The 17,911-nt window shown below is 40.3% G+C and overlaps 2 protein-coding genes across 3 annotated transcripts; both read right to left on the bottom strand.

Moving 5' to 3' along the window:
- Positions 1-184: 184 nt before the first annotated feature.
- sxph (saxiphilin) lies at positions 185-7,510 on the bottom strand. Its single transcript, XM_020651882.3, has 17 exons — positions 7,316-7,510; positions 6,841-7,004; positions 5,874-5,973; positions 5,598-5,774; positions 5,348-5,510; positions 5,174-5,238; positions 4,383-4,540; positions 4,125-4,311; positions 3,882-4,030; positions 3,689-3,779; positions 3,436-3,489; positions 3,171-3,353; positions 2,873-3,020; positions 1,212-1,294; positions 941-1,125; positions 506-692; positions 185-399 (listed from the first exon to the last, which is right to left on the bottom strand). The coding sequence occupies exons 1-17, from the start codon at positions 7,368-7,370 to the stop codon at positions 356-358; spliced, it is 2,193 nt and encodes a 730-aa protein (XP_020507538.1). The 5' UTR covers positions 7,371-7,510; the 3' UTR covers positions 185-355.
- Positions 7,511-7,656: 146 nt separating this feature from the next.
- sfi1 (SFI1 centrin binding protein) lies at positions 7,657-16,820 on the bottom strand. 2 transcript variants are annotated; one of them, XM_020651881.3, is made up of 31 exons: positions 16,527-16,820; positions 16,378-16,449; positions 16,121-16,231; positions 15,947-16,041; positions 15,647-15,764; positions 15,435-15,537; positions 15,189-15,345; positions 14,944-15,105; positions 14,749-14,819; positions 14,566-14,658; positions 14,349-14,446; positions 14,107-14,173; positions 13,782-13,912; positions 13,572-13,653; positions 13,295-13,473; positions 13,120-13,195; positions 12,760-12,855; positions 12,590-12,666; positions 12,325-12,427; positions 12,132-12,228; positions 11,677-11,837; positions 11,507-11,581; positions 11,123-11,197; positions 10,840-11,016; positions 10,557-10,756; positions 10,393-10,464; positions 10,035-10,275; positions 9,880-9,943; positions 9,662-9,779; positions 9,252-9,351; positions 7,657-8,116 (listed from the first exon to the last, which is right to left on the bottom strand). In XM_020651881.3, exons 1-31 carry the CDS (start codon positions 16,673-16,675, stop codon positions 7,946-7,948), a joined length of 3,591 nt encoding a protein of 1,196 aa, XP_020507537.3. In that variant the 5' UTR covers positions 16,676-16,820; the 3' UTR covers positions 7,657-7,945. The 2 variants fall into 2 exon arrangements, with proteins under 2 accessions (XP_020507537.3, XP_065810870.1); XM_065954798.1 differs by having other exon boundaries at positions 9,662-9,776.
- Positions 16,821-17,911: the final 1,091 nt, after the last annotated feature.

Raw genomic sequence — 17,911 nt, 5'->3', positions numbered from 1 at the left:
AGAAGGTTCTTTGTATGAAACAGTATAGCTTTGACATTTAATTACAACTGTATTCAAATCTTAATATATAACTTCCTCCTCTGCAACTCAAGTTTTTTTTCCATAATTCTAAGTAAATATGGCATTTTAAAGCTACATAATTACTTTCTATTATCTTTAGGAATCAAGGAAACATGCACAGAAATGGGTAAAGACACATTTTTATTTTATTTTTTAAAGGTAAGCCACTTCAGCTTTTATACTCAATTCTGATCTTGATGTTAGACCAGATGACACCAGTTGTGCTTTGAAGTAATCTTGTTAAGATGAAACAAGTTTGTGGATGGGGGATTGAATAACATAACCATGACGTCCATTAGAAAATGCTGCACACATCCTGGTCACAAAACTCCAGGATATCTGTTATGAGAAGCACAGATGTAAACATTAGAACTACTAAAATCTGTGATAGTTGCTTTGTTTTTGATTTTGAAAAACAGGTGTTGGCCAGTGATCAAGATCTTACCAGAGCGTGTGCAGTTAAAGACACTTTCTACATGACTATAGAACTCGTCTCCGAGGATGGATTGGGAGGTCATGTGACTCGTGTGGACCAAACACTGAGTTGCATCTTTAAACAGCAGATCACTTTCTCCGTACTGCTGAGACTCAAAGAGCTTAAACTCAGTGTTTGGGTTAGCTGTCAAAGTTTCCTGTAAGGTTGTTGAAACGTATCTGTTTAGAATATAAAGCTTTAGAAGAGTAAATATACAAATACACTGATTTAATTTGGTAATTACAAACTTAAATCAAATTGAGCTCATTTCAGACTACTCATGAAAATATGTTGTGTGGCTACTTTTTTTTTTATATCTAAAAAAAACCCCTTTTTTTTCTTTAAAATAAAAACATAAAGCGTTAACTACAGTGGAAAGAAGAACCCCTGATTTTAAACCCTGACCTGTGATTTCATCAGGAAGTCATACACTCTCGCTGTTAACACAGGTCGCGTCATGACGGTGTTTGGAGGGACAACTCCAAGGTTACAGCTCTCCCACTCTGACAGTGGAGCCCGACGCCCATCACCACAGAGCAGCTCAAAGTCTGATGACGTCCAGCCCTCTGCCCAACCAGTGGAGCTCAAACCTGAGAAGGTCAAGCATGACAATGAGATACAATAAGCATACATTAGTGTGAGTTTTCAGGTCATAACTTCGTCTTGAAAACCTCACTGAGGATGTTGTCATGAAGGTTGTGCTGCTCAAGGAAGGCCACATCACCGTAGCTTTTACCACTGGGATCTCCAACCAGACACCTTTATAAGTATAAGATTTAAGAGTCATTTCAGCCAAATTATTACACACATTTTCAACAACAAAAAACAGTCCCTCTCCACGACATAAATAGACATAATATTTGCAGATTAGTGACGATAGAAAGGCAACTGTCTATGGAAAGTGCCAATGCTGTTAATTTCTGTCTTTCAACAACTGATAAAGTGTAGGCCTAATCCGCCCCCAAATTCAACATCTCAGTCATGCATCATGCGTTTTCTTGGAAACTGCAACTGGATGCTTTGAATTTCCCTTGGGATCAATAAAGTTACCTATCTATTTATTTATCCATCTCTAAGCTACATTTTTGTTTTTTGTCACCATGAGCGCTGTTAGCCATTGTTTTTAATAATAGATCAGCTCTAGCTCAGCATCAAAGAACAAACTACTCCACTGTAAGTGTTTTTCCATATCAATGTGTAACATGACTTATGTAAGGAATAATGCATAGTTACAGTTAGTGGGTTATTCGCAGAATGGAAGGGTCAGGGTGAGCAAGACAACAGTATTTCTCATTTGACCTGAAGGAGTTCCTCCGGGACAACAATCCGCCTACTATTTATTTTCCTGATTGTTACACGGCCACTTACAAAAGAAATCAATAATCTGAAACAAAATACTGATTTGGAATTTTATTGACTTAAAAATGATTGATTTCTTCTGCTTAACAGATAGTCGTTTGGAATCTACAGTTAGAGCTGCGTCCATAGCAACAATTAACTCCGTATCCTTCATAAAATGAGCGGATTAAGCCGCCATTTCTCACATTAAACTGAACATTTTCACTGATGCTGAAGTGAGACAAGGTGAACAGGTCGATGTGAAGCAGCACAGGACCTGGTTGAGTTTTTCTGCTTTGTCAGGGATTTTAGTGACATTTTCATTTATTTCCCAGTTTCTAAAACATCTATGTATACCTTACCATGATCTGCCCTGTTCTATCTTCATGTGCCATCTTCAGCTTTGTAGATTTTTCTGTCATAACCTGCAGTTCCTGTGTCTTTTAACCTCTTTCCTCCGTTGTCATCCTCTCTTTTCTACTTTGCCCGCATTAAACAAACGTCAAATTATTCGGTATTTGTTTGGCAGATTGACATTATTAAGGTTAATCCTACAGAGTCTGTGATAAGAGCCGTTTCCGTAGTAACCATCCACTTTAACGATTTGTTCTTCTTAATAATAGTGACGCATTGAGGGATAGCAGATCATTTCGTAATTTGCCAATCAGAATCAAGTATTTAACACAGCCTTATAATAAAAGAATAATAAAAATATATGTTGTGTTCACAGCTGCTCCCAAGGGGCCAAAACACTTTCATCTATACATTTTTATTAAAAGCTGTGAGTATCATAAACTAAGTCATTTTACATCAGATGTATTAGGGTGGCAGCTAATCTCAAATACACATATTTTGGAACCAGGACAAATAAAACCAAAATGAAATTAATGGTTTACACCCACAAACATCAGTCAGAAAAATATGCTTGTTAAAGTTTTCAATAAAACTCTGTATACAGTACGTGCCACTGCAGCAATAACATGTTAAAGTAAGCCATACCTTAACGCCCCCATGTTGCCGTAGTAACGCTCATTGTGATTGTCAGCACATCGTTTGGTGGCTGCCTCCCCCGTACCTCCCATACACACTTTACACAGATTGCCCTGAGAACCAGGAAGACAGCCTTTCCAGAACACGTTGTTGTAAACTGAGGAGACAAAGACGAGAAAGTGACACCATGTGTGTAATAATATGTACATTAAAATGTACATCCCTTTATTGTGTGTCTCAGAAAGTCACGTGTTTACATGATTGCTGCCAGTTTAAATACAAAGTGTAAACTTTGTTGTGGCAGTACCTTGGTTTGGATCACAGGGGGAGCTGCTGTTGTGCTCCAGGCTCAGTGTGTGTCTGTATGGCAGCAGCCAACCTGCCGGGCTGTACATGTGGCCGTGACAGGAACGACGCCCTCCCAGGTTTCCAATAAAGACATTCTTGCTGGAACGTTTTGCCACTGCTACAGCCACCACTAAGGGCAGCACTGTGGAAAGCGAGAGAGAGACACTTTTGATGTAAAGTCATTAATCACATAAGCTGCCAGGGTTATTGCTTGTTTACCTCACCATCTGTCTCTAAATGGGTCGATCCTTCAGCAAGCACACATTTTCTGTCCTTCTCTGAGAGTCCAAAGAAAACACAGAGGAAACAAATCAAAGCATACAAAAAAAGGAAAAGAAAACACAAGTAAAACATAACGACGTCCTGATGGCAACAGAGAAAATTCAAATACACAGTTAAAAGGCCCTTTTGTCTCTGTTGTGTGCTCAAAAACAAAATCTGAGCGTAGACTTTTGCTCTAGAAGAAGATAGTCTTACCATAATACTCTGTGACCACAGGGACCAAACCACATCTCCCTGCGATGAAAGTGTGAGTGGCATCCAGAGAGACAGCGTCTACCTCGTCCCTCTGTAGCAAAACATGTGATGTTGTCAGGTTAGATGTTTTTTCATGTGTTGTCAAACTTTGATTTCCCAGCAACCTGGGATTCATCCGACTAAAATGACTTGCCTTAATTTTCTCAATGCAGTCGCGCATTGAGACAGCTCTGACACACACCAGGGGGTCAGACTTTATATTGAGAGCCCACTGCTCACATTTCATCTGCTCTGCATGGCTGATACAACACCATCGCACAACACTGTCCTCAAGGGAGCTTCCTACAATAATGCAAATTTAAAATTTGTCAATAAATCAAAGCCAGTCTGATTTGAATGAAAAAAGTAACATCCACACACTATTATTTGCCAGTACCTTCATGTCCGAGACCTTTGAGGAGAGCCACATAATCCAGCCCCAGCACCTGACTGACGTCCATGTCGTCTACCAGTATAGCAAGTTTATCCGTCACATCTTTAAAGAGAAGGTCGTTTTCTCCAAAAGCAGATGAGTTGAAGAGTTGGAAGCGCTGCCTCTCCCTTCCTCGTAGGCCAAACAGCATCTACAAAGTGACGAAGAATATTTTATTTGCGTAAAAAGACAACTACATGAAAACAAAGTGTGTAACTGCACCTGCACTGTCGTTAGAAATCTGCGAGCGATCTTCCGGAAGTTAAATCTTGTGACCATGCCGGCACCTGGACCTCGACCCAGATGACAGGTTCTGTATTGGCTGAGAGGAGCCTGAGTGCCGTTTGTGCACAGTAACCTGAACTGGTCTCTCTCGCTGCCTGAGAGAAACAATCCGAAAATGAAAAAAGAGATGTCAGAATACAGATGTTACACCCTTTAAAGCATTAGTATGTACTCAATGTACTGCACTGAGTTATTGATTGTTTTTGTCAAGTTTTATCTTTATTCCTAGATTTACCTGTTTTTATTTTGACAATTACCCTTTGTGAGATATGATTATGTTTCAGAAATGATGACGTATAGACAAAAACAGTTGTTACCCCCTTTTCCTTTTTTTGCTAGAAGAAAAAGTTTAAATCATTTGAACAATAAAATGCTGGACTGGAACTCTTTGTCTGTGCTCAGCTGTCCTGACCAACAAACCACTGAGTTGCTACAAATCATTCCATAACATAAAACAGTGTCTTTGAGTTTTTGAAAAGGATAATACTTTATTGTCTCCAGAGGGGAAATTCGGGAAAAAAAGCACTTATAATTTAAATGTATTATTATTATTATTATTATTATTATTATTATTATTAATAAAAGAAAAGTTTGTTTAAACCCAAAAAGCTGACTAGACTAAAATTGGACTTTCTGCAATAACTTGGTCAGTATCTGAAACCCCAATGCCACCAGGTTTTGAAAGTTGTACAGAAGTTCTTACAGAAGTCTAATAGAAGATAGTTTACCTTCAATGCTTTCAAGAGCTAAGTGGTCCACAAATGCAACATCTCCTGCCCCGCTCCTCAGGCATCTGAGGCAAATCAAAGAGGATGTCAGTGTCTATGCTGTTTTGACATTTTGGTATTTTTCTATCACTGCAAATGTGCACTATAGGCTGAGAGCTTGTTTATATGCCTTACCTGAGGGCTCCTTGGCTGTTGTAGAAGGGCTCACTGTGGGATGTTTCACAATGATAGTTCTTCTGGCGGATGTAGGACTTCTGGCCCTGGCACAGAGCGCAAAGAGCAGGAGCAATGGCTGCAGCTCCAGGAATACAGCTGCCACTGAAAAAGGTACTGACGTCTGCTCAAGAGGAGAAAAACAAGTCAGTAGGGTAAAAAATAGAGAAGAAGAGGAAGAAACTTCCACACAGAAGGGTCACTTCTTTACCCTGACTGAGCGGCTGCTCCTTTGACCAGCTCAGGTAGTTTCGGGACAGCAGGAAGCCAAGAGGAAGACTCCATCCAGCAGTCCATCGAACCCCGCTGTGACAGCTCCTGTGGCCCTGAAGGAAGCGAATGTCCAGACTGCTGTTTGTCACCACAGCAACAGACAGAATACAGCCTCCTACAGGAAGGTACACATGGACAAAGACAGTAAATCTAACTCAGGAACCAAAGCTGCAGAGACATAGTGAAGAGTCTCAGAAATGTGACGTTAACGTACCTTCACTGTATATCTCCTTTGCTATGGCAACAAGCCCAAACTGCTTCACAGCGGAGTAAACTTCTCCTGCATCTAACGTCACTACATCAGCACGGTTAGCCTGAAACAGAAAAAAAGTATTACGGAGTCAGATCTTACGATAGTGCTGTTGAAGGGTTCATATAAAGACTTATTAAAAATTCACCTGGAACAGATATGTTAAGATCATTATGTCATAGACAAAGCCTTTCACTTTTCCAGATGATGATGGAGTTACAACATAACAGATTACAGCATTAGTTAACATTACCATGCAACACAGCTGCAAATGTAAAACATCAAATTAAATCAGGGAAGGGTTTCCATTACCACACACTATTTGGAGGCTAATTCATTTATTTGTGGCAGATGTCTTTGTAAAAAAAAAAAAAAAAGAAAAAAAAGAAAAACAGTGCTTGCTCTAGTCTAAACTGATAGATCTGCTTGCTTCTGGCCTATATGGTGGCTGATAAAGAACAATACATTACAGCTACTGCAATGTACAAGGTTTTATAGAGAAAGTATTGTAATTACAGACTTGTTTACATGGAGTAATTACATTTTTAAAATGCCCTGCTTAGTGGATACCTTTAGCACATTATCGATAACAGAATGACCTCTGAAAAATATTTCAATTGGCTTGTATATCAATTAACTGTCAAGTATAATGCCAAACAAATGTGTCTGACTTTAATTATCCTAAAAAATTAAAATGTTCTGAGTGAGATTTCAATCTCAATTTTAGAAAATATCCAACTTCTTGCTGAGGGGTCTTTACTCAGCATATTTCCTAGAAAAAGTATTTTCCAATGATTAAATAAGGGCTCAAATATGCATTTTAAAAAAAGTCAAACATAATGTAATGTAGCTGTATTTGCAACAGTTGTTTTTTTTTCCTTTGCACACTTTCTGTCTGCAATAATGTCCTTTGATTTGAAGCAGTGCTCACCCTGATCTTATCGATGCAGTCTGTTGTGCTGGACGCTCGGATGCAGGAGAGTCTGGCAAAAGCAGCCACGGCGGCGGGCGGCAGCACTGCCACCAGAGCTTTGGCAAGCTCTGCACACTTCCTGTGCTCAGGATCAGATACTGTGCACCACCGCGTCTTCTTAGCTAACATGTAGGGGACATTTTAGCAGTTCACACCAGTTAAACACAAGACAAATATATTCGAGTAGGCTACACAGTAAGGTTTAAGTATCTGATGCATTTCTCTTTGCGCATATTAATCCAGAAAATCTCAATTTAATTTTTTATTGAGGTAAACTTGAAAAGATTTTATATAATTGAATCAAGATCAATTTTATCAGCAAAAAGTCTCACCTCAAAAAAATAATGTTTTACACAACTAGAGTGAAAATGTTCTTATAAAAAATAACTTTTTTAATGAAGTTCCATTAATCTAGTTCAGTAACAAACCTTACCCCTGACGCAGCAGACAAATGTGGAAAAGAGAAAAATGGCAATAAATCCTCGCATTCTGCTCCACTGTATCTCAAGTCTGTATAAAGAAGCCTGCAGAGCACAACAAACAGCTGTCCTTTCTGGTAGTCTCAAATCCTTGATACTCCTGCTTAGACTTCCCAGAGCATTAGAGGCACTTGTACTGACGGATAAATAGAAAATGTATTGCGCAAGCCAGCTCCTCAGAAAACAGTTAAGTCACTCTTTCCCACATATGGATCATATTTAGCACCATGTGTTACAAGTACGACCCCATTCTTAAGTTTTTGTAGATCTCAAGAGTAGATGTAGCGGTGGAAGCTGCTGTAAGGATGTTTTTATTTTATCTTTCTGGACAGGCTCAGTCAGGTTCAATATCAAAAATAACATGAAGAAATAACTTTTTATGGAATTAAACAAATCATTTTTTTCTCCACATTTTCAATGCAGAAGAGTTCCAAAAGGGCAATCTGACAAATAAGCAAGCAAAAAAAAATATATGCTACAGTGTGTTACAGCTGGTTAAAAGTTTTCTTCACAATTCTTGAGTATGTTTTTTTGGTATTACCAGAAGGAAAATAAAAGCTCATGAGCAACAGCATGAAAAAGCACTATTCCCCGCCATGCTGTAAACGCAGTACGTCCTCTGCTTTCTGGTAGAGAAGAGGAACTCCTGAAGCCTGAAGGACAGTCTGTAAATGTTGGATCCTCTGTGCATGAAGCTGCATCGTTGGTTTCCGTTTTCCCAAGTCAGTGGAGAGACTGTAGATGCGCTCCTCCAACTGCCAATATATAACAAATAAAAAACTGAGACTTGGGTAAAGAGAACTGTGTCAGTGATTAAAAATGGTATACCCTCAAGTGACCTCTGAGTTTTTCACAGCCCATGATTTATGGTTCAAGTAAGACATCAAAAGAATGCATGCAGAATGTAAAACATCCGTGTAGGTCATCTGAGTATTAGCTGTGGTTAACTTTTCTAATGACCAGTGCCTCAAGAGCCCCATTTCTTTTCAAAATAAAAGAAACCAGGACACTTAAATGTATATCCACTCATCATTCAACATTTACAATACTGCTATATTGTTTAATTCCACATTCTTTAAAATGATACAATCTCAGTAAAAGCACCAAAGCTAATGAAAAAAGATCTAGTCATATTTTAAACTAAAAGCTGACATGAGGGAAAGATAGAGCAACAGTGGTCGAGCGACAGAAAGAGAAGGCTAAGAGAATGAACACTATGTGAAAACAAAGCAGGGAATCAGAAAAATAAGATGTCATTTTGGATTATTTCACAGCTGTTACTTTCTGAACTAATAAAACTTCCACAGTTGCACACAAACGTGCACGAAGGAGTTGTTTTTTTTGTTTGCTTGCAGTTGAAGCTGCACCTTGCAGGCCTACTTGCAGGCCTACTTGCCTCTCTGCTACACCCTCCATCACACCTGCAAAACTTGTACAACTACAACACAGTAAACAGGTCAGCATTTGTCTTGTAAAGTCTCTTTGGCGTCTCATGAAGAGGCACGAGTTATGTTAGTAAGTAGCCAACAGACGGAGAGCAATGTGAAGTTTTGCCTTCACATTTTATGTCAGATGTTTGTTTGTGTTCAGTCACTTTTTCTTGATCAGCTGTTTGCAGGTTGGTAATGACGATATGAAATTACCCAATTCTGTGTGGACAAGAACTCATTGTGTGTTGGTATCCATGGTATCGAAACAAGTATTAGTAAAGTTTGATTTTTAAAAGTACTCTTGCATTTATGATTAATGTTTTGATGGATTATAATGCAATCTGTTTCAAAATATTTAAACAAAAGATACACTTGATTACAATTTTCTAACACTATGCTGGTGTCTAAAACTCAACTGTGAACCGTGTTAATAAAATAAATCAACAATTTGTCCTCTTACTTCCTTGAGCTCTTCACAAACAGCAGTCTTTTCCATTTGTTCGTCCTTTCCACTGGTCTGCAGCCAACTTCGTAACACCTCTGTCAGTTTTTGCCAAGCCCTGAGTGCGCACACACACACACACACACACACACACACACACACACACACACACACACACACACACACACACACACACACACACACACACACACACACACACACACACACACACACACACACACACACACACACACACACACACACACACACACACACACACACACACACACACACACACACACACACACACACACACACACACACACACACACACACACACACACACACACACACACACACACACACACCAGTTACTATGCAGACATGTTGTTGTACATTTAGAAAAAATATCTTTGCAGATATCTGACCTGAGCTGCTTCCTGTCCTGTTGGTATGTATTCATGTCCAGCTGGATGCTGAGGAGTTCTCTGGTCAGAGCTGCAGTTGAATCTTTAGATGCCTCTTCGAGACTTTCTCCACTGACTGCTATTAGTTGTTTGTGTTGAAGAAGAGCACAGCAAAAAAATGGTTTTAGTTCAGCATAACCCAAGCTAAATAATCATTTTATTATATTCCGTAAGCATACCTGGTAAAACTGATGAGAGTTTATAAAACATAGGGACAACACCTGCACTATCTGTCTTCCCAAACTGAAAAAAAAAAACACAGCAAACAATAAAATATAACTAAAGTCACTTGAATCAGAATTGAATCATCATCATGACATACGTGGGTCGTTACCGTGTTGTCGGTCCCAGTGGTCATGAAAGCAGAGGGGGGTAAAAGAACGTCTTGGTTTGCCTGAGAACAGTTCTCAGTTGAAACCTGTGTTATAGAGGTTGGCACATTAGATATGCTGAAGCTCTGATGTGTGGAGGTGACTGGGACTTTGGCATGATGTAGGCAGGACGACGCTGTCAGACTCTGCTCCTCTGGACTGAACTGTGAGGGTTTTGAAACTGCAACAGAATGCTTCTGATGGCTAGGAATCAAGAGAAGAAGCTTTTGTCAGTGTATTGAGGATTTTTTTTACATCATGTTCCCATTTGAAATCTGTTATTTGTGTTTCTTCATTTAAGGTGAAAAAGGGTAGTAGTACTTTGTCTTCACTGGAGATGTGAACAGGTCTTCGCGGCGACGGGGCTGACGTCGGTGTGTACGGCTGAGAAGACTGAAAAAAAAAAAAAAAAAAAGACTTAGAAGAAAGATTGATATTCCATGTGTTGCACACAGATTCACAGCCTGTCAGGGGCTCAGACTCACAGCTTTCTCAGCTCTCCTTCCTCAGCTTCCTGCTCCACTGAGTGAGTCAGGGAAACACTCTTTGACCCAGGCAACCAGAAGGTAACACTCTTTTTAGGCAGCTGATCTCTGACCTGTTTTCCCCTCTGTGGTTTACTCAGAGCTCGCTGCTTCCACCTCAGAGCACAACGCTTCACCACTCTCTGGAGATGTTTCGACCTCTGCAGGAAAACACCAGACTTTATTTGACACTCAAATTAAATGTCTGAAAAAAAACACAAAATACATAAACACAGATACCCACATGATCTTGGCATGGTTGAATAAGGCCTGTTGTGAGTTCGTTCATATGAGAAGCATACGTGAGGATGCATGTCACACCCTCTCTCAGCAGCTGGTCTCTGTAGACCTTGGCAGCTGTGGCCACCTGCTCTTGTTTCCTGCGCTGCTCTGTGACCCATAGCCTCCATCCACACAACATCTGCAGAAGATTCACAAAACAACATCACGATAAACAAGTAGGCGTCAAATCTACAGGTTCAGTGCTCGATTAATCAGCGAGAGAAGAATGTGTGGACAGGTTTCACCTTGGCCTGGAGAGAGAGGGACCAGTGCCAGAGCGCTCGCTCAGTCTGCTGTGCTTCTCTGTGTCTGTGACGCAGCTGTGGGCAGGAAGGAAACCAAAATCTGGTCAACAGTTCAACTGCACTAAATCAAACTACATCTATCAGCCTGACCTTGTTACAGATTCATGCCTATGTTCCATACAGGGCTGCATTATGCTAATGAAAAAAGACCAATCTTCTTCTCTTTAATGGATTTTAAGTGACAACTTCTTAAAAACAATAGAGGGCTAGACGCTCTACTTGCGTCTATCTGTATCTAGCATGCATTGAGAAAAGGAAACTGACTCAGATGAAAGAGAGTAACTGTCCACAGAAATGTTTTGATGAAATGAAGTATTAACAAACCTTCACTCTCCACTGTTCAAAGTATGTCTGGTACATCTTCAACCTCAGCAACAAAACCCCCTGTCGTTTCATAACCTGCAGAATAACATGTTTACATTTTGAAGACATTTATGCGACAGCATCAAGACAACAATGGTGCTTCATAGTTTCACAAATAATGATGGTAAGACCTTATTTTGACGCCACTGGCAGTGATGCTTATTCCATGCTTTCATAGCTTTAGAGAGAAGTTTGGACTCATGGTGCCGCCTGGCTTTTTCCATACAGATCCTCTCCCTCCGAGCCGCCCTAGTCTGCTTCCTCCACTGTCTGAGAGACCGCAGCAGTTGCACTAAGGAAACATTGAGTGGGGGAAAGACACATGCTTGATCTCTAAGAAAAATGAAACATAGTATATAAGCTCAATATGAAAGACATTTGGAAGAAGAATGTAATGACATTTTAAATGTTAGTGTTCTTTTATTATAGCCAGTGTAGTATTGTGCATCAATTTGGTCAATCAGCAGTAAGACCAAGAATCACTGAACTGCATCAGTGAAACTTAAATCCACACTTACTTTCCATGTCTGTAAATCAAATAATAATGAAGGTAAGTTGAGAGTGTACTTCATTTGGTCTTTGATACCTTCGTTTAAAGACCTCTGAGCCCGGCTAACTGCCTCCCTCTGCTGGAGACGCTTTGAAACTGCACGTGTTGTAGCTTTTCTCCAGGCAAGAAACACCTGACACATTCAGGGCAGAGGAAAGCAATCAGTAAAGACACTGTCAAAATGAATGAGTGCATGTTTACACATGAGGGCACCAGACTGCTCTACAACCTTTAGCTGAAGGAGATGTTCAAAGTGATTCTGTGCTCTGTGCTCCATGAGCCTGACCTCTGCCATCAACACAGTGTTCTCCCTCCAAACACACAGAACCTTCCTAAAAAAAAGGGATATTATTCAGATAGAGGAGAATTATTCAGAATGAGAAAAATGGGAGCAGACAGTATCATTGATCAACAACTGGTGGGTCCTCATTTAAGAACTCTAACTCAAACTTGGATCTTTTGTAAGAATATTCATAAATATGCAAGCTCAATACCTGCAAAAGTTTTCATTTTGTTGATGGTATAGTTCCTCTGCATGACCACAGAGCTGAGACATCTGTAGGGTGTGCTTCTGTAAAAAAAAGGTCACAGAGTGAGCCAGTTTTAACATCCATCTTAAATCACTTCAGCCTTTAATGATCCAGGTTACAAAATGAAGATGTACCTTCCAAGCCACATATGTGTTTTCGAGGAGTTTCACTTCATGGTGACGCTGCATCTGCTGCAGTCTGCTTTTTTTCACCCGCTGGCTATGAACGAACTAAACAAACACACACAAGTCACTGACACACTGCAGAAACACACACATACACACAGCACACCTGAAACCGATTATTGTGCATCTGATTTGTGTTGGAATCTGACCCTGTGCTTATAATCCAAGAAGGAGCTTTAAAATGAGTCTTCAGAGGAAGATGCAAGTTATTATGTTTTTTTAAACCTTGAGAAAAAGGAACTGTAGCCTTTGAGATATTTTGTGAATGAATGTTGTGCAAAATAGACAAATGAAAAACCTCAGGGTCACCTTTTTCCATTTTTCCACAGCCCACCTCATGCAGCGCAGGTCACCTTGAAGACAAGCCTGCTGTTCCAGATTTCGCCTGATATGCAAACAAATGTAATCAAAAAGACATCTTAACCAACAGATTGGCAGTTCCACACACTACTCAACTGCATAAGCAGGACTTAACTGGCTCCACCTGTCTCGTATCCCTGTGCTGTTGATCTTCCACTCTGTCATCGTCTTGTGAAGCAGTGTGTGTTTGTAGAGATGCTCTGAAGTTTCCCGTTTCTCCTCCTCAATGAGCCGCTGCTCTGTACGCTTCCCCCAGTATCTCCAGGCTCTCAGCAGCAGGCTCCGCTCCTCCTGTAGGATTGCCTGAAAACGGTGAATTATGCCTCAGTATTTCATACACAACTTCTCTTTTTCAATCAAAAGTACAGAGAAGTTTATGTTTCCATTTACAGCCAACACACCATCCGCTCAGAAAGCATCTGCTCCTTGTGCTGCTGTGATCGTCCCCACCAGGAGTAGAACACCCATGTGTACTGACGCTGCCTGATAACACCGGGGTCATAGAAATACAGTAGAGAAAACAGGCTGATAAACTCTTTTACCTGTGGGAATTTGGAACAGAATGAATAAAAGTCAGCTGGTGTGGGCAGCCGGAGGAGTTGGTAACTCACTGATTAAAGACTTGTGCCTTGTGTCGTCTCTGTTTATCGAGTCTTCTCTGCCGAGTAAACTCAACCCACGAGTTGAAACATCGAGGCAACATGCGTTCAGCAAACCAAATGTCTGCACAATGCTCCAATTCCTGCAGAAAAACATGAAGAATTTTTGTCAGTTATTTAACTGTATGTAGGAACCCTGATCAGAGAGCACATTTTAAAAGATTATTTGTATGTGTGGTAATTGTTGGAAAGGTTTTAAGTTTCTATTAGAATGACTTCTGAAATGTGTCCTGATCTATGCTCTGTAAGTATAACTCATGTCTTGATGTAATCAAACCTGTATGCGTCTCTGATCAGCAAGTTTTTCTCTCCAGCGCTGAAAACAGCTGCTCACAAGAGATTTGCTGGAAGACAAAACATTTCAAGCCAAATTTGAACCCAAGTCATGCAAACACAAGCAACTTAGTGTGACATATTTCTATTGTTGATGCTACAACATAGTGACTGAAATGTTTCTCACTTTGTGGTAAACACCGTTTCTAGAACAAATGAGAGATGTAAAAAAAAAGAAAAAGCAACCTGTGTTTAGTCAGTGCCATTTCTGCAAGGGGTTGATAACTTTTGTCTTCAGCCTCCTCCAGGCGGTCCTGCCACTGCTTCCAGTATGTTATTGTCAACTATGCAGGCAAACACAAATTTTAAACTTTAAGGAGCGTTACAAAAATGCTGTTTCTATATACTGTATGTATGCATCTAAAACTGTAGTTACATTTTTTGTGTTTTGCTCGTTACTTACAGTTTGATGATATTGTTGGACAGCCATGTTGTTGTTCAGTCGATGTGTTTTGTTCCTGATGACATTAAGAACAAGTCCCTGAAAACCAGCCCGCTGCAACAACAACACCCAGCAATGAATATATATAAATGAATGTGCTCTCTCTGTTTATATGCAGTTTCTCCATTTTATACAGGGTCTTACCAGAAGATAATGCTCGTGATGTTGACATGCAATCCTGTGTTCTTCAGCCTTTTCTCTGCACAGCACCACATCTACTGGAAGTTCACGAATCAAACAACCACGCTAATAACCAGTAGCTCTTACTTTCTCTCACTAAGATTTTGTAGTTGGTTTTAAAGTAGAATGTTTATTTTGTTTGTTTTTGTGTTAGGATACAAGCTCTCCAGCGCCTCAGTGCACTGCGCTGGGTGATCCGTATGGCCAACCGCCCTGCAGCTTGCAGCCTGTCCTCCTCGCTCTTTTTGAGATGCAGCGCGCTTTTCCATCTGCTCCAAGACATCATTAACAGACGAAGATGGCGAGCACGTCGAATCACAGCTAGAAAAAAATGAAGAGTGTGTCAAGTTTAACAGCTTAGAATAGCAGTCCAATAAACATCAAGTTTTTTTTTTTTGTTTTACCTTGTGACTCTTTCTTAGTTTGGATAATAGAGATGTAACATTTCCAGCGATACAGCGATTTTCTTTTCAGGCTGAGCATGAAGTGAAGTGCAGCTTTTGATTCCCTTTCTTTCTGACAAAGAGCTGTTGTGTGGCTCTCTTTCCACTGAAGCCAGGCCTTTGATAAAATAAAATAAATACACATGTAAAAAATCTAACACCGTGTTAAAATTTTGAATGTATGGATGCATTAGACCATGTCTTTACCCTGCGCTGTATGGTTAGCTCCCTCTGTTTTAAGGCTTGGCCCTCTAAAGCATACAGGTCTTTATGCTGCTGCAGCCTAACCTGCCACAATCTCCAGGCTGAACTACACGGGCCAAAAAAAGAAGAGAAAAGAAACAAAATGCAACTGTGAAAACGATGAATCTGCTCCACTTAATAGATGTAGGTCTGGTTTGCAAACACAATCATCTTACTGCAGAGTTGTGAGTCTGTTCAGCTCAAGGGCAGAGTCAAGCATCTTCTTCTTTATGCGTTTCATGCCCGTGTAGACCTCCAATCTGTGCAAAACCAGAAGCATCCGCTGCCTGTCGGCTAACAACAGAAAATTATTTTCAGGATGAAAATTCTGCTTGCTATATCTTAATATACACAGTCCTTCTGCTGTATTGTGTGAAGAGCAACGGTAACAACCAAATTTCCCCCTGGGATTAATAAAGTATTTCTGATTCTGATTAAGATGAAATATCCTATCACTGAATAAGCCATAATCATACCAAATAACTGAGCATTTTGGAGTTTGCTCTTCTCTGTCCTCTGCAGTGACACAAATATCCGCCAATGATGGAACACCAAGTTATACAGATAATACCTGAAATACAAAAGTATTTAATGAATGCACACACAACCTCTGTCCGTGACTGACTCAATGTGCATCCTGTATTGTGTACCTATAGTGACACTCTGCTCGCATGGTAAGACTCCACTCCCTCCTGGACGTCCACCACTCATCTTTCCATCCTTCCCAGGCTCGTCTCAAGACCACGCTGTTATAGTGGGACCTGCAACATGAAATATCCCCTTAGATTAACTGACTCTTGAAGGTAGGACATTTAAAAGTGGAAAAGACTATGCCCCTAGCTGTAAAGACAAACAAAAAAATGTAAATTTCTTATATCCAGCTAGCAAAAATAGTGTAATGTATTACTTTGCTTTATGAGGAAGAACACGGCCAAAGGTTCTGTGAATCCATATCTTCAGGAACTTCCTTGCCAAGTGCCTGCAGTAATTGGAAAAATTCAGTTATACATACTAGTAAAAAAAAGCCGAAATGCAGTATAGCAAATGTCTCAGCACCTTATCCTGAGTTCCTTGAGCCTTCCTCCTCTGTTCCAGCTGTATCCTACTCTATAAGGAACCCTTCTGGTGGGAACTTTGCAGACTTGTTTTGATGGACCAACAGGTCGAGGTTGAACTGAATGAAGCTTTCTGGTGTTAGTTTGCATAATGCCAAGTCAGGCCAGTGGCGACACCATAACAATGGAAATATAAGCTACGAAGAACGACACCCTTCGTATAAAACCCAAACAAACTTCCTTCTGTAATGTGAAGGGACTGTTTGGGTTACTAAGTGCCGCGCGTTTGTTTCTACTCTGTGACGTGACGCGGAAGTGACGTACGTATATATATTTTTTTCTTCTTCTTTTTTCGGTTAGCAAACCAGGTTAAGGTGCATTACTGCTACCTACCGACATGTGGCGTGGAGCAGTAGATTTGCAGAAATAAAAATCAGAAAAAAATCAGAACACTAGACTCTTTCAATTAATCCTGTTTTCCTGTTTCGCCTCCCTTTTCTTTTCGGCTCCAATCAGCCTTCATCCCAAACCCACTCTTTTCTGTATGCTCTGTAAATGCCTATCCATGTTATTTGTGTCCAAGTATTCTTGCCATTGTTTTCCTATTTGTCTTTTAATGGTTGATATACCTTCCGCTCGACTCAGCAGAATTATCATGTACACTGTTTGTGATTTGAGTGATTGTTTGGCTGGTATGTCAACACCCTACCCCAGCAGCTGGAGCCCAAACAAAGACCAACCATCAAACCCTTACTTCATAATGCAGACACACTTTTAAACTGCTGAGAGCTGCTCACCTGTCAGAGGCAATTACCTAATTATTTTCTACTAGTCATTAGCCATTAGGCTATCAAAATAGCAACAAGCTCAGCTGCTTATAGGCTACTGAGAGAGGTGGTCTGAGGTTATTTTCTTCATGGCTTTATTAAACTGTGGGATGTAGACAGCAGCTCCTGTTTGCTTTGTCTCAGGATATTCAAAGTCATCTGTAAATACCAGTACCTTTTAACCATAGTGCTGCCCAATGTACCTCAATACTATCCTCCCATTATATGTCTGTTTGGAAGTTGTTGTTGGATATTCAGATCTACGGCTGGCAACTCAAATAACCAGAGCGGGATAGCTGAAGTTGAAACCCTTGTGCTGAATATTGTATACAGTATTAAACAGACCTACAATTTCTGCTGCTTTGATTTCTACCCATCCAAAGCTTTAAACACATGTGTAACTGTGCTCCCAGCAGTCCTACAAAACAGCCTTGGCTGGGTGTGAATGTCTGTAACCCAGTAAACCAGGATGAGCTTCTCTCTCCTTAAATGGCATTTCTGTCATTTCCACTTGCAGTTGGTGCTTAAAATGCTCCACTACATATTTGCAGTCCTTGTG

The sequence above is a fragment of the Labrus bergylta genome, chromosome 5 (assembly GCF_963930695.1).
Source record: "Labrus bergylta chromosome 5, fLabBer1.1, whole genome shotgun sequence".
Classification (NCBI taxonomy): Eukaryota; Metazoa; Chordata; class Actinopteri; order Labriformes; family Labridae; genus Labrus; species Labrus bergylta.
The sequence above is the reverse complement of the archived record's forward strand: the minus strand, read 5'-3'. Positions and strand labels throughout refer to the sequence as shown.